A 14,567-nucleotide genomic window follows, 5' to 3' on the forward strand; every position below is an offset into this window, starting at 1 on the left:
TAGGTGAGGGAGCATGGAGGGACACTGGAGAATAGGTGAGGCAGCATGGAGGAACACCGGAGAATAGGTGAGGGAGCATGGAGGAACACTGGAGAATAGGTGAGGGAGCATGGAGTAACACTGGAGAATAGGTGAGGCAGCATGGAGGAACACTGGAGAATAGGTGAGTCAGCATGGTGGAAAACTGGAGAATAGGTGAGGGAGCATGGAGGGACACTGGAGAATAGGTGAGGCAGCATGGAGGAACACTGGAGAATAGGTGAGGGAGCATGGAGGAACACTGGAGAATAGGTGAGGCAGCATGGAGGAACACTGGAGAATAGGTGAGGGAGGATAGAGGGACACTGGAGAATAGGTGAGGCAGCATGGAGGGACACTGGAGAATAGGTGAGGCAGCATGGAGGGACACTGGAGAATAGGTGAGGCAGCATGGAGGAACACTGGAGAATAAGTGAGGGAGCATGGAGGGACACTGGAGAATAGGTGAGGGAGCATGGAGGAACACTGGAGAATAGGTCAGGGAGCATGGAGGAACACTGGAGAATAGGTGAGGCAGCATGGAGGAACACTGGAGAATAGGTGAGGGAGCATGGAGTAACACTGGAGAATAGGTGAGGCAGCATGGAGGAACACTGGAGAATAGGTGAGGGAGGATAGAGGGACACTGGAGAATAGGTGAGGCAGCATGGAGGAACACTGGAGAATAGGTGAGGGAGCATGGAGGAACACTGGAGAATAGGTGAGGCAGCATGGAGGAACACTGGAGAATAGGCGAGGGAGCATGGAGGAACACTGGAGAATAGGTGAGGCAGCATGGAGGAACACTGGAGAATAGGTGAGGCAGCATGGAGGAACACTGGAGAATAGGTGAGGCAGCATGGAGGAACACTGGAGAATCGGTGAGGGAGCATGGAGGAACACTGGGGAATAGGTGAGGCAGCATGGAGGAACACTGGAGAATAGGTGAGACAGCATGGAGGGACACTGGAGAATAGGTGAGGGAGCATGGAGGAACACTGGAGAATAGGTGAGGGAGCATGGAGGAACACTGGAGAATAGGTGAGGCAGCATGGAGGGACACTGGAGAATAGGTGAGGGAGCATGGAGGGACACTGGAGAATAGGTGAGGTAGCATGGAGGAACACTGGAGAATAGGTGAGGGAGGATGGAGGAAAACTGGAGAATAGGTGAGGCTGTATGGAGGAATACTTGAGAATAGGTGAGGGAGCATGGAGGAACACTGGAGAATAGGTGAGGGAGCACGGAGGGACACTGGAGAATAGGTGAGGGAGCATGGAGGAACACTGGAGAATAGGTGAGGGAGCATGGAGGAACACTGGAGAATAGGTGAGGGAGCATGGAGGGACACTGGAGAATAGGTGAGGCAGCATGGAGGAACACCGGAGAATAGGTGAGGGAGCATGGAGGAACACTGGAGAATAGGTGAGGGAGCATGGAGTAACACTGGAGAATAGGTGAGGCAGCATGGAGGAACACTGGAGAATAGGTGAGTCAGCATGGTGGAAAACTGGAGAATAGGTGAGGGAGCATGGAGGGACACTGGAGAATAGGTGAGGCAGCATGGAGGAACACTGGAGAATAGGTGAGGGAGCATGGAGGAACACTGGAGAATAGGTGAGGCAGCATGGAGGAACACTGGAGAATAGGTGAGGGAGGATAGAGGGACACTGGAGAATAGGTGAGGCAGCATGGAGGAACACTGGAGAATAGGTGAGGCAGCATGGAGGAACACTGGAGAATAGGTGAGGGAGCATGGAGGAACACTGGAGAATAGGTGAGGCAGCATGGAGGAACACTGGAGAATAGGTGAGGGAGCATGGAGGAACACTGGAGAATAGGTGAGGCAGCATGGAGGAACACTGGAGAATAGGTGAGGCAGCATGGAGGAACACTGGAGAATAGGTGAGGGAGCATGGAGGAACACTGGAGAATAGGTGAGGGAGCATGGAGGAACACTGGAGAATAGCTGAGGCAGCATGGAGGAACACTGGAGAATAGGTGAGGGAGCATGGAGGAACACTGGAGAATAGGTGAGGCAGCATGGAAGAACACTGGAGAATAGGTGAGGGAGGATGGAGGAACACTGGAGAATAGGTGAGGGAGCATGGAGGAACACTGGAGAATAGGTGAGGCAGCATGGAGGAACACTGGAGAATAGGTGAGGGAGCATGGAGGAACACTGGAGAATAGGTGAGGGAGCATGGAGGAACACTGGAGAATAGGTGAGGCAGCATGGAGGAACACTGGAGAATAGGTGAGGGAGCATGGAGGAACACTGGAGAATAGGTGATGGAGCATGGAGGAACACTGGAGAATAGGTGAGGGAGCATGGAGGAACACTGGAGAATAGGTGAGGGAGCATGGAGGAACACTGGAGAATAGGTGAGGGAGCATGGAGGAACACTGGAGAATAGGTGAGGCAGCATGGAGGAACACTGGAGAATAGGTGAGGGAGCATGGAGGAACACTGGAGAATAGGTGAGGGAGCATGGAGGAACACTGGAGAATAGGTGAGGGAGCATGGAGGAACACTGGAGAATAGGTGAGGCAGCATGGAGGGACACTGGAGAATAGGTGAGGCAGCATGGAGGGACACTGGAGAATAGGTGAGGCAGCATGGAGGAACACTGGAGAATAGGTGAGGCAGCATGGAGGAACACTGGAGAATAGGTGAGGCAGCATGGAGGAACACTGGAGAATAGGTGAGGGAGCATGGAGGAACACTGGAGAATAGGTGAGGGAGCATGGAGGAACACTGGAGAATAGGTGAGGCAGCATGGAGGAACACTGGAGAATAGGTGAGGGAGCATGGAGGAACACTGGAGAATAGGTGAGGCAGCATGGAGGAACACTGGAGAATAGGTGAGGCAGCATGGAGGAACACTGGAGAATCGGTGAGGGAGCATGGAGGAACACTGGGGAATTGGTGAGGCAGCATGGAGGAACACTGGAGAATAGGTGAGACAGCATGGAGGAACACTGGAGAATAGGTGAGGCAGCATGGAGGGACACTGGAGAATAGGTGAGGGAGCATGGAGGGACACTGGAGAATAGGTGAGGTAGCATGGAGGAACACTGGAGAATAGGTGAGGGAGGATGGAGGAACACTGGAGAATAGGTGAGGGAGGATGGAGGAACACTGGAGAATAGGTGAGGCTGTATGGAGGAACACTTGAGAATAGGTGAGGGAGCATGGAGGAACACTGGAGAATAGGTGAGGGAGCACGGAGGGACACTGGAGAATAGGTGAGGGAGCATGGAGGAACACTGGAGAATAGGTGAGGGAGCATGGAGGAACACTGGAGAATAGGTGAGGGAGCATGGAGGGACACTGGAGAATAGGTGAGGTAGCATGGAGGAACACTGGAGAATAGGTGAGGGAGGATGGAGGAACACTGGAGAATAGGTGAGGGAGCATGGAGGGACACTGGAGAATAGGTGAGGTAGCATGGAGGAACACTGGAGAATAGGTGAGGCTGTATGGAGGAACACTTGAGAATAGGTGAGGGAGCATGGAGGAACACTGGAGAATAGGTGAGGGAGCACGGAGGGACACTGGAGAATAGGTGAGGGAGCATGGAGGAACACTGGAGAATAGGTGAGGGAGCATGGAGGAACACTGGAGAATAGGTGAGGGAGCATGGAGGGACACTGGAGAATAGGTGAGGCAGCATGGAGGAACACCGGAGAATAGGTGAGGGAGCATGGAGGAACACCGGGGAATAGGTGAGGGAGCATGGAGTAACACTGGAGAATAGGTGAGGCAGCATGGAGGAACACTGGAGAATAGGTGAGGCAGCATGGTGGAAAACTGGAGAATAGGTGAGGGAGCATGGAGGAACACTGGAGAATAGGTGAGGCTGCATGGAGGAACACTGGAGAATAGGTGAGGGAGCATGGAGGAACACTGGAGAATAGGTGAGGGAGCATGGAGTAACACTGGAGAATAGGTGAGGCAGCATGGAGGAACACTGGAGAATAGGTGAGGCAGCATGGAGGAACACTGGAGAATAGGTGAGGGAGCATGGAGGGACAATGGAAAATTGGTGAGAGAGGATGGAGGGACACTAGAGAATAGGTGAGGCTGCATGGAGGAACACTGGAGAATAGGTGAGGCAGCATGGAGGAACACTGGAGAATAGGTGAGGGAGCACAGAGGGACACTGGAGAATAGGTGAGGCAGCATGGATGAACACTGGAGAATAGGTGAGGGAGCATGGAGGGACACTGGAGAATAGGTGAGGCAGCATGGAGAAACACTGGAGAATAGGTGAGGCAGCATGGAGGAACACTGGAGAATAGGTGAGGCTGCATGGAGGAACACTGGAGAATAGGTGAGGCAGCATGGAGAAACACTGGAGAATAGGTGAGGCAGCATGGAGGAACACTGGAGAATAGGTGAGGGAGGATGGAGGAACACTGGAGAATAGGTGAGGGAGGATGGAGGGACACTGGAGAATAGGTGAGGCAGCATTGAGGAACACTGGAGAATAGGTGAGGGAGCATGGAGGGACACTGGAAAATAGGTGAGGGAGCATGGAGGAACACTGGAGAATAGGTGAGGCAGCATGGAGGAACACTGGAGAATAGGTGAGGGAGCATGGAGGAACACTGGAGAATAGGTGAGGGAGCATGGAGGAACACTGGAGAATAGGTGAGGCAGCATGGAGGAACACTGGAGAATAGGTGAGGGGAGTTTTTTTTAAAATAAATTATATTTTTTCAATGTGTTGTGTTTTTTATAATTGAATTTTCAGGCTTAGTAGTGGAAGGCGTCTGATAGACAGAATCCATTACTAAGCCGGGGCTTAGCGTTTGCCCCCAATTATTACCCTGGTACTCACCGCCACAGGGGTGCCGGGAAGAGCCGGTATCAAAAGGTCAAAAATGGCGTGTGTCATTGCAGTGTCAAAAATGGCGCTCCTGGGCCTAGGCGGTAACAGGCTGGCGTTATTTATGCTGGGGAGGGTCAGTAACAATGGTCCTCGCCAACCCTGGTAACATCAGGCTGTTGCTGCTTGGTTGGTATCTGGCTGATACTGAAAAAATGAGGGAACCACACACTTTTTTTTTTATTTATTTATAAAAAAAAAAAAAACGCATAGGGTTCCCCCTATTTTCAGTATCAGCCAGATGCCAACCAAGCAGCAACAGCCTGATGTTACCAGGGTTGGCGAGGACCATTGTTACTGGCCCTCCCCAGCATAAATAACGCCAGCCTGTTACCGCCTAGGCCCAGGAGCGCCATTTTTGACGCTCCGGGCCTGTAGGTACTGGCTCTTCCCGGCACCCCTGTGGCGGTGGGTACCGGGGTAATAATTGGGAGTTAGCGCTAGCTGATTTTGGCATAGCATTGATCAGTGTCTGCAATCACAAGATTGCAAGTAGTAGTCCCCATAGCAGTGTTTCCCAAACAGGGTGCCTCCAGCTGTTGCAAAACCCCAACTCCCAATTATGCAACTGGAGACAAACTGTTTGGAAAACACTGCCCTATGGGGACTAAAAAAATGTAAAAAAAAAAAAGGAAAAATAAAAGGTAATCAATGTTAATAAGCCAATAAGTTTAATAAGTTTAATAAGTTTAACCCACCCACTTTTTTCCATTTGGGCTATGTGAAGGCTCATCTTTTGCGCCGTGATCTGTTGTCTTTATCACTACAACTTTTGTTTTGATGGGACTTTTTGATCGTTGTTTTGTAATTTTTTTTATGGAATGCAAAGTATAAATATGCAATTTTGGACTTTGATATTTTTTTATGTATAAGCCAATACCACATATGTTTATGTTTAAAGAGGAACTCTGGTGGAAATCATTTTTTTTCATATCAACTGGTGCCAGAAAATTAAAGAGATTTGTAAATTACTTCTACTAAACAAATATTAATCCTTCCAGTACTTATCAGCTGCTGTATGCTCCAAAGGAATTTGTGTAATTATTTTCTGTCTGACCACAGTGCTCTCTCCTGCCACCTCTGTCCATGTCAGGAACTGTCCAGAGTAGAAGCAAATCCCCATAGCAAAACTATCCTGCTCTGGACAGTTCCCGACATGGACAGAGGTATCAGCAGAGAGCACTGTGGTCAGACCGAAAAGAACAACTCAACTTCCTCTGGAGCATACAGCAGCTGATAAGTACTGGAACGATTAAGATTTTTTAAATAGAAGTAATTTACAAATCTGTTTAATTTACTGGAACCAGTTTATTTAGATTTTTTTTCCCACCTGAGTACCCCTTTAATTTTCTTTACATATATTTTTTTTTTATGGAAAAAGGGAGGTGATTCAAACTTTTATTAGGTAAGGGGTTGATTCACTTTATTAACTTTTTTTTACACTATTTGGATTGCATACACTGTTCAATGCTATGCCATAGCATAGCATTGATCAGTGTTATTGGTGCTCTGCTGCTTCCACCTGCCATGGCTGGAGCATCAGATCATTGATCGGACGGCCAGGAGGCAGGTAAGGGCCCTCCCACCATCCTCTCAGATGACCGGGACACCGCGGTTTTACCCCAATGGTCCACATTGGCTCTGCTGAGCTGTCAGGACTGTATTACTTTTATTTCAAAGTTGATTGCGGTGTCTAAGGGGTTAATGCTGGGCATCACCGCAATCGGTGATGTCCAGCATTAGACACGGGTCTTAGCGGCTGTTAGCCGCCGGGACCACCCCACTATGACACAGGGTCAGCTCCTGAGCCTGTGTCATGTAAGAGGAGCGGGCGCAAGGTGTACAGGTTCGCCCCGCGTCTTATGGAGTTAAAATTCAACATTAATGAAACCACACGGTCAATGGCGTAAATGTTAAAAAAAATATATATTAAAAAGTGGTAAAAAAAAAAGTCCCATAAAAACAAAAATGGCACCGATAAAAACTGCAGATCACAGAGCAAAAAATGAGCCTCAAACATCCCTTGATGTAGAAAAATAAGTATTATGGGGTCAGAAGAGCACAATTTTAATCATACACATTTATTTTTTCACAAAAAGATAACTTTTTTAGGTAGTACATAAAATCAGAATAAAGAATAAAGATAATGTCATTTTTTATCAAAAAGTGCACTGCCTGGAATCCACCCCCCCCCCCCAAAAAAAAAAAAAAAGTTGCTAAATTGCCTTTTTTCCAATTTCTCCGCCAAATTATATTGTTAAAAATTATCTTTTGTTTCACTTTAGATTTATTTGGTCTTAAAATGAGAGATGTCATTAAAAAGTATAAAAGTGTTCTGGCTATGAGAAGGTGAGGAGGAAAAAACTACACCCCTCCTCCCTTCCTCCTCCCACCTATGTGGCTGTGCTGCACCATAGAGCAACGCAACAACACCGGAACGGGTGGAGACTACACTAGACCGGGCAGGTACTCCACCGCTAGACATTATCTCCTATACAAAGGATAGGGAATAACATGTCTGATCATGGGGGTCCGGCTGCTGGGGACACCTGCGATCTCCACCGCAGCCCCCCAGTCATCCGGTGGACGGAGCGAATTCCACTCCATGCCAGATCACTGGCGATCACAGCCACCACACCCCCTCCATTCATGTCTATGGGAGGAGGCGTGACGGCTGTGTACTAGGGGCCGGCTACTCCTAGATCAGACATCCCTGATTCTTTGGAGAGGAGATAACATGTCTAGGGGCAGAGGACCCCTTTAAGCTAATTTCTCCCCATTTCATATCCAGATGGCGATATAAAGTAGGGGGATTGGACATTAAATAGGGGGAATTTCACCATTTGTTTATAATGTCGAAATCACAATATTTACCCCCATAAACAGAATCACACATATCGTGCAGCCCTAATACACACACATACACACATATACACAAACACATATACACACAAACACATACACACATATACACACAAACACATACACACATATACACACATACACATACACACATATACACACATACACATACACACATGTACATACACAAACACATACACACATATACACACATACACATACACACATATACACACAAACACATACACACATATACACAAACACATATACACACATGTACATACAAACACATACACACATGTACATACAAACACATACACACATGTACATACAAACACATACACACATGTACATACACAAACACATATACACAAACACATATACACACAAACACATATACACACAAACACATACACACATGTACATACACAAACACATATACACAAACACATATACACAAACACATATACACAAACACATACACACATATACACATGCACATATACACAAACACATACACACATGTACATACACAAACACATACACACATATACACACAAACACATACACACATACACATATACATACATATACACACAAACACATACACATATACATACATATACACACAAACACATACACATACACACATACATACATATACACACAAACACATACACACATATACATACACATACACACATATACATACAAACACATACACACATATACACACAAACACATACACACATGTACATACACAAACACATATACACACAAACACATACACACATGTACACACAAACACATACACACATGTACATACAAACACATACACACATGTACATACACAAACACATATACACAAACACATATACACAAACACATATACACAAACACATACACACATATACACATGCACATATACACAAACACATACACACATGTACATACACAAACACATATACACACAAACACATACACACATATACACACAAACACATACACACATGTACATACAAACACATACACACATGTACATACACAAACACATATACACACAAACACATACACACATGTACATACACAAACACATATACACAAACACATATACACAAACACATATACACAAACACATACACACATATACACATGCACATATACACAAACACATACACACATGTACATACACAAACACATATACACACAAACACATACACACATATACACACAAACACATACACACATGTACATACAAACACATACACACATGTACATACACAAACACATATACACACAAACACATACACACATGTACATACACAAACACATATACACAAACACATATACACAAACACATATACACAAACACATATACACAAACACATACACACATATACACATGCACATATACACAAACACATACACACATGTACATACACAAACACATACACACATGTACATACACAAACACATACACACATATACACACAAACACATACACACATACACATATACATACATATACACACAAACACATACACATATACATACATATACACACAAACACATACACACATACATACATATACACACAAACACATACACACATATACATACACATACACACATATACGTACAAACACATACACACATATACACACAAACACATACACACATGTACACACAAACACAAACACATACACACATGTACATACACAAACACATATACACAAACACATATACACACAAACACATATACACACAAACACATACACACATATACACACAAACACATACACACATGTACATACACAAACACATATACACAAACACATATACACAAACACTTATACACAAACACATACACACATATACACATGCACATATACACAAACACATACACACATGTACATACACAAACACATACACACATATACACACAAACACACACACACATACACATATACATACATATACACACAAACACATACACATACACACATACATACACATGCACACAAACACATACACACATATACATTCGCACATATACACAAACACATACACACATGTACATACACACTCATATATATATCCCTCTTGTTATTAATAGTCTGTTTAAGGTCTTGGGAGGAGATTTACATTGTTCTTTTGGGGTTTGGACACAGTTGGGTCGGTAGAGAAAATTTTTAAGGGGTAAAGTGGAACATAGAACAAATGCAGCAATTTTTTTCTTCATTTTTTTTTTTAATGAAGTAAACGAGATAAAGGTTAGCAATGACTTTTCCTCAGTCTGAAGCGCGGTCCTCATCGGCAGGAAGCAGTGAGGAGGAGGAGGATGACGGAGGTTCTGATTCCATCTCTGCTTCTTTTTCGTCCCTCTCTATATATAGGGCCGTGGCCATGAAGAAGGCCCCTCCGATGACTGCCATTATGGTGGAGGTCATGAGGGCATACTCCAGGCTGCGGTATTTCAGAAGAGGGGATTTGGCATATCCTCGTTCGTAGGTGTCAGATATCAGGCCGATGAGGTACGGGCTGCCGGCGTCACCTAGGAGGTGATAGATTGTCATCTGCACGGCCAGAGCTGAAGATCTCCTCCACGGAGTTACTACTTTTAGTATAATGTCAGATATGAGGGTGAAATTTACTGACAGAAGCGTCTCTCCGATGAAGATGAAGATGTTGGTGGCAACGAGGCTGATGTTGCCAAAAGTCAATGCCAACAGAAGAAAAGGGGCGGAGAGCATCATCGCGCAGCCACACACAAGCGGGTCGGCCCGTGGGTTGGATTTGCGATATCTTTTACTTATCTCCGACCCTGCTACAACTCCCAGAATGCCGGAAACGACTGTAACCACACCAAATATTAGGATGTCGTGATAGTCACATGGTTCAGTGCGGCAAGGGTCCTTCTCTTGTAGGAGTGTTCGTGCGTGGGTCAGGTATGACGGACCCCATACACCTATGGCTCCCACTATGAAGGATACAGCCGTCGATCCCATGGTGGTTAACATGAAGCTTCGATTTTTAAATAGTTTTTTCAGATCTGTCGCCCATTTGGCAAACTTCTGGGATTTGTTGTTCTTCTTCCCGTTTGTAGTCGTTCTTGGAAGCTCCTTTGTGACCAAAATCATCAAAGCCACAGCTATGAGGCCCAGGCCAGGGGTGACCCGAAACGCCCAGTGCCAATCGCCCCTTGCTGCATCAGTCACTTTGGGCCCGATGATGTATCCTAGTCCGCAGCCTACAGGTATGACGGAGTAAAACACGTTCAGCATGCGGGTCCGCTGGTCACTTGTAAAAAGGTCTGCAATGATGGAGGGGGCGATGGTGCAGAAAGTTGCCTCTCCGGCTCCCACCAGTCCACTCGTCAGCAGGAAGAGCAGGAAGTACCCGTCAGGGATGAATGACAGGGTAAGTGTCATGCTCAGCCAAACGATGACTCCTGCGCAAACAGTATATTTCTTATTACAGTGGTCGCCCAAATATCCGGCAATTGGTGCGACCAGCACGTAGCTTCCAATGAACAATGTATTCAATAAGCCGGACAGACTAGCATTGGTGTCATATGCTTTCTGTATATAAGGCAGCACCCCCGCCACGCTGGAGCGATTTGCATAGATGAGCAAATTAACAAAGGCGAGGATCACTACGGTGATGATGGAACGTGCGGTGGACATCACGCTTAGAGATGGCAGGTTCTGCCTCTCAGGGATATCGCCCTTTTCTACATCCATATCACTATGGTCCTCCATTGCTTCTTCCTCCTCCTTCAGCAATGGGTCTTGTAGAGAGGCCATGGTCACAGGTCAGAGCCTGAAAACACTAGAGAGAGAGAGATAAGTGAACACATTAGACAACATGTCATCATTCCTGTCATTATACAATAGATCCTTCATACAGAGCAGAAATGTCCAGCACAGAACCACAAGATAACACTAAGACCATCGCAGCCTCAGAAGAAGACGCTTCTCTATAAGTGTTTTATATGGAGACGTCTTCCCTGAGGTCACCAATGTCTGATAACCCTGAACCTGTCCGGTCCTAGTAATATCTGATAACCCTGAACCTGTCCGGTCCTAGTAATATCTGATAACCCTGAACCTGTCCGGTCCTAGTAATATCAGATAACCCTGAACCTGTCCGGTCCTAGTAATATCTAATAACCCTGAACCTGTCCGGTCCTAGTAATATCTAATAACCCTGAACCTGTCCGATCCCAGTAATATCTGATAACCCTGAACCTGTCCGGTCCTAGTAATATCTGATAACCCTGAACCCGTCCGGTCCTAGTAATATCTGATAACCCTGAACCCGTCCGGTCCTAGTAATATCTGATAACCCTGAACCTGTCCGGTCCTAGTAATATCTGATAACCCTGAACCTGTCCGGTCCTAGTAATATCAGATAACCCTGAACCTGTCCAGTCCTAGTAATATCTGATAACCCTGAACCTGTCCGGTCCTAGTAATATCTGATAATCCTGAACCTGTCCGGTCCTAGTAATATCTGATAACCCTGAACCTGTCCGGTCCTAGTAATATCTGATAACCCTGAACCTGTCCGGTCCTAGTAATATCTGATAACCCTGAACCTGTCCGGTCCTAGTAATATCTGATAACCCTGAACCTGTCCGGTCCTAGTAATATCTGATAACCCTGAACCTGTCCGGTCCTAGTAATATCTGATAACCCTGAACCTGTCCGGTCCTAGTAATATCTGATAACTCTGAACCTGTCCGGTCCTAGTAATATCTGATAACCCTGAACCTGTCCGGTCCTATTAATATCTGATAACCCTGAACCTGTCCGGTCCTAGTAATGGCGGATTATAAGGGCTTTGCTGTATGGTCATTGGGCCATGGGAAGTTCATACTGTAGATACAATTGGGCTATCCTGCTATATACATTTACTATTAATGAACCTACCCCACCTCATTGGGATCTATCCTGCTATATACATTTACTAATAATGAACCTACCCCACCTCATTGGGATCTATCCGTCCCCCTATATGACTTTCTGCCACTAGTTGATTTGAACATTTCCCCTTTCGGAGTACCCGGAGTATTTCTATTGTTAGTACACACAGAATACTATTATATACTATTATATTTCTGCCCTAATCTTTCTGTCATTCTTTTACTTCACCACCAAATCTTTCTCATAGATTTATATCTTTTAGAACTTCATGAATTAGGACTCATTTTCTTTGGGGCTTTTTTGGGCACAATTGCATTTTAGCACTGCTCTGGTCATGATACTATCTGTGCGTTTTATTATGTTTAATGCCTGAGCCAAGTATTGTCACAATATTATGAGGAATATAACTTTTCTTATTTCTTTTGGAAATTCATTTCTTGTTTTTTTTTTGCTAAAAAAAAAAAAACAACAAAAAAACCCTGACAAACAAAAAGCCCTGTGTATATATGAATAGAAGAGGCTGAGACTTACCTTGTGGTTCTCTCTTCAGACAAGGAACGGTCAAAATCTCGAATTCTCTATCGCAAATAGAAACTCTCTAAGAAACACTTTGCACCTCAGGTTGTGAATGCAAAACACACTGAAGAGACTGCAGCCGGCGCGCACCTCCTTGTACAGCTTACGGTGACATCATCACAAGCATGTGTGACATCACAGGGTTCTAAACCATCTTCAGGTATGTGTATATATATATATAGTAAATGTGAGGAGCCGTATTAGTCCAGTGATGCAGATTGTAATAACCTTTTTTATTGGACTAACAGAATGTTGTAGAGAAGCTTTCGGGATTCCTCCCTGATAATTTATCAAGTCCTTTGATCATTAGTCCTTGACTATTGGACTTGATATAGGGCGGAATCCTGAAAGCTTCTCTACAACATTCTGTTAGTCCAATAAAAAGGTATTAGAAGATACTGCACATTTTTGTTGATTTGTGTATATATATATATATATATATATAGTTCCAAGGAAAATGCTGCGGCACTCAAGGGATGGTGAAAAAATGAAAACTATTTATTCATCCCAAATGTGGAAAAAGCAACGTTTTGAGGGTCTCACACATCATTATGAAGCCCCTTGATAATGATGGTGTGAGACCATCGAAACGTCGCTCTTTCCACATTTGGGATGAATAAATAGTTTTCATTTTTTCCCCATACCTTGAGTGCCGCAGCATTTTCCTTGGAAATATATATATATCAAGTACATAAAAACATCTTTTAGAAAAATATTACTCCAGGCCTGCCTTGTATATCCCCGTACTTCAGTGTCTTCTTAGTTTATGTATTTTAATCTTTTGACGTTTTAACCCCACTAGGACCAAGGGTATCCTGGGACCACCCCCCCCCCCCCCATGTCAGCGATCGCGATCTGCGAAGATCCCGGGTAAAACGGGTCTCCAGTGACCCGGTGACCAGGAAAATAAGGAGGATCGGGGCTGACAAGACAGCACTATTCCCCCTGAAGGGATAGGAGTGAGGTGGTAGGGGTGCCACCCCTCCTTTCCCTGCTATTGGTCAGTCAGAAGCGACCAACCAATAGCAGATCAGGGGAAGGGGTTAAAGTTCGGTCCTGCTCTGCCCACCTACGGTAGTCCCGGAAGAGCGGGGGAACTGTAAGGTCCCATACTGAAAGCGGGCGGCGGCCGGCGATCCTGCTACTAACGGAAGCTAGTAAGTGAGTTGTTGCCTTGCAACATCTGGAGGGCCACAGTTTGGAGACCACTATACAGTGGTCTCTTATCTGCAGCCCTCCAGATGTTGCAAAACTAAAACTCCCAGCATACCCAGACAGCCGTTTGCTG

At 45.3% G+C, this 14,567-nt stretch overlaps 1 protein-coding gene across 1 annotated transcript; it reads right to left on the reverse strand.

Moving 5' to 3' along the window:
- Window positions 1–10,008: 10,008 nt before the first annotated feature.
- On the reverse strand, window positions 10,009–13,317 carry LOC130282009 (protein spinster homolog 1-like). Its single transcript, XM_056529834.1, has 2 exons — window positions 13,235–13,317; window positions 10,009–11,606 (listed from the first exon to the last, which is right to left on the reverse strand). The coding sequence occupies exon 2, from the start codon at window positions 11,579–11,581 to the stop codon at window positions 10,067–10,069; it is 1,515 nt and encodes a 504-aa protein (XP_056385809.1). The 5' UTR covers window positions 11,582–11,606; window positions 13,235–13,317; the 3' UTR covers window positions 10,009–10,066.
- Between the last annotated feature and the right edge of the window lie 1,250 nt (window positions 13,318–14,567).

Source organism: Hyla sarda, chromosome 7 (genome assembly GCF_029499605.1).
Source record: "Hyla sarda isolate aHylSar1 chromosome 7, aHylSar1.hap1, whole genome shotgun sequence".
In the NCBI taxonomy this organism is placed as follows: Eukaryota; Metazoa; Chordata; class Amphibia; order Anura; family Hylidae; genus Hyla; species Hyla sarda.

Coding starts and splice junctions, on each gene's coding strand:
- LOC130282009 (XM_056529834.1), bottom strand. CDS start 11,581: ATGGCCTCTCTACAAGACCCATTGCTGAAGGAGGAGGAAGAAGCAATG.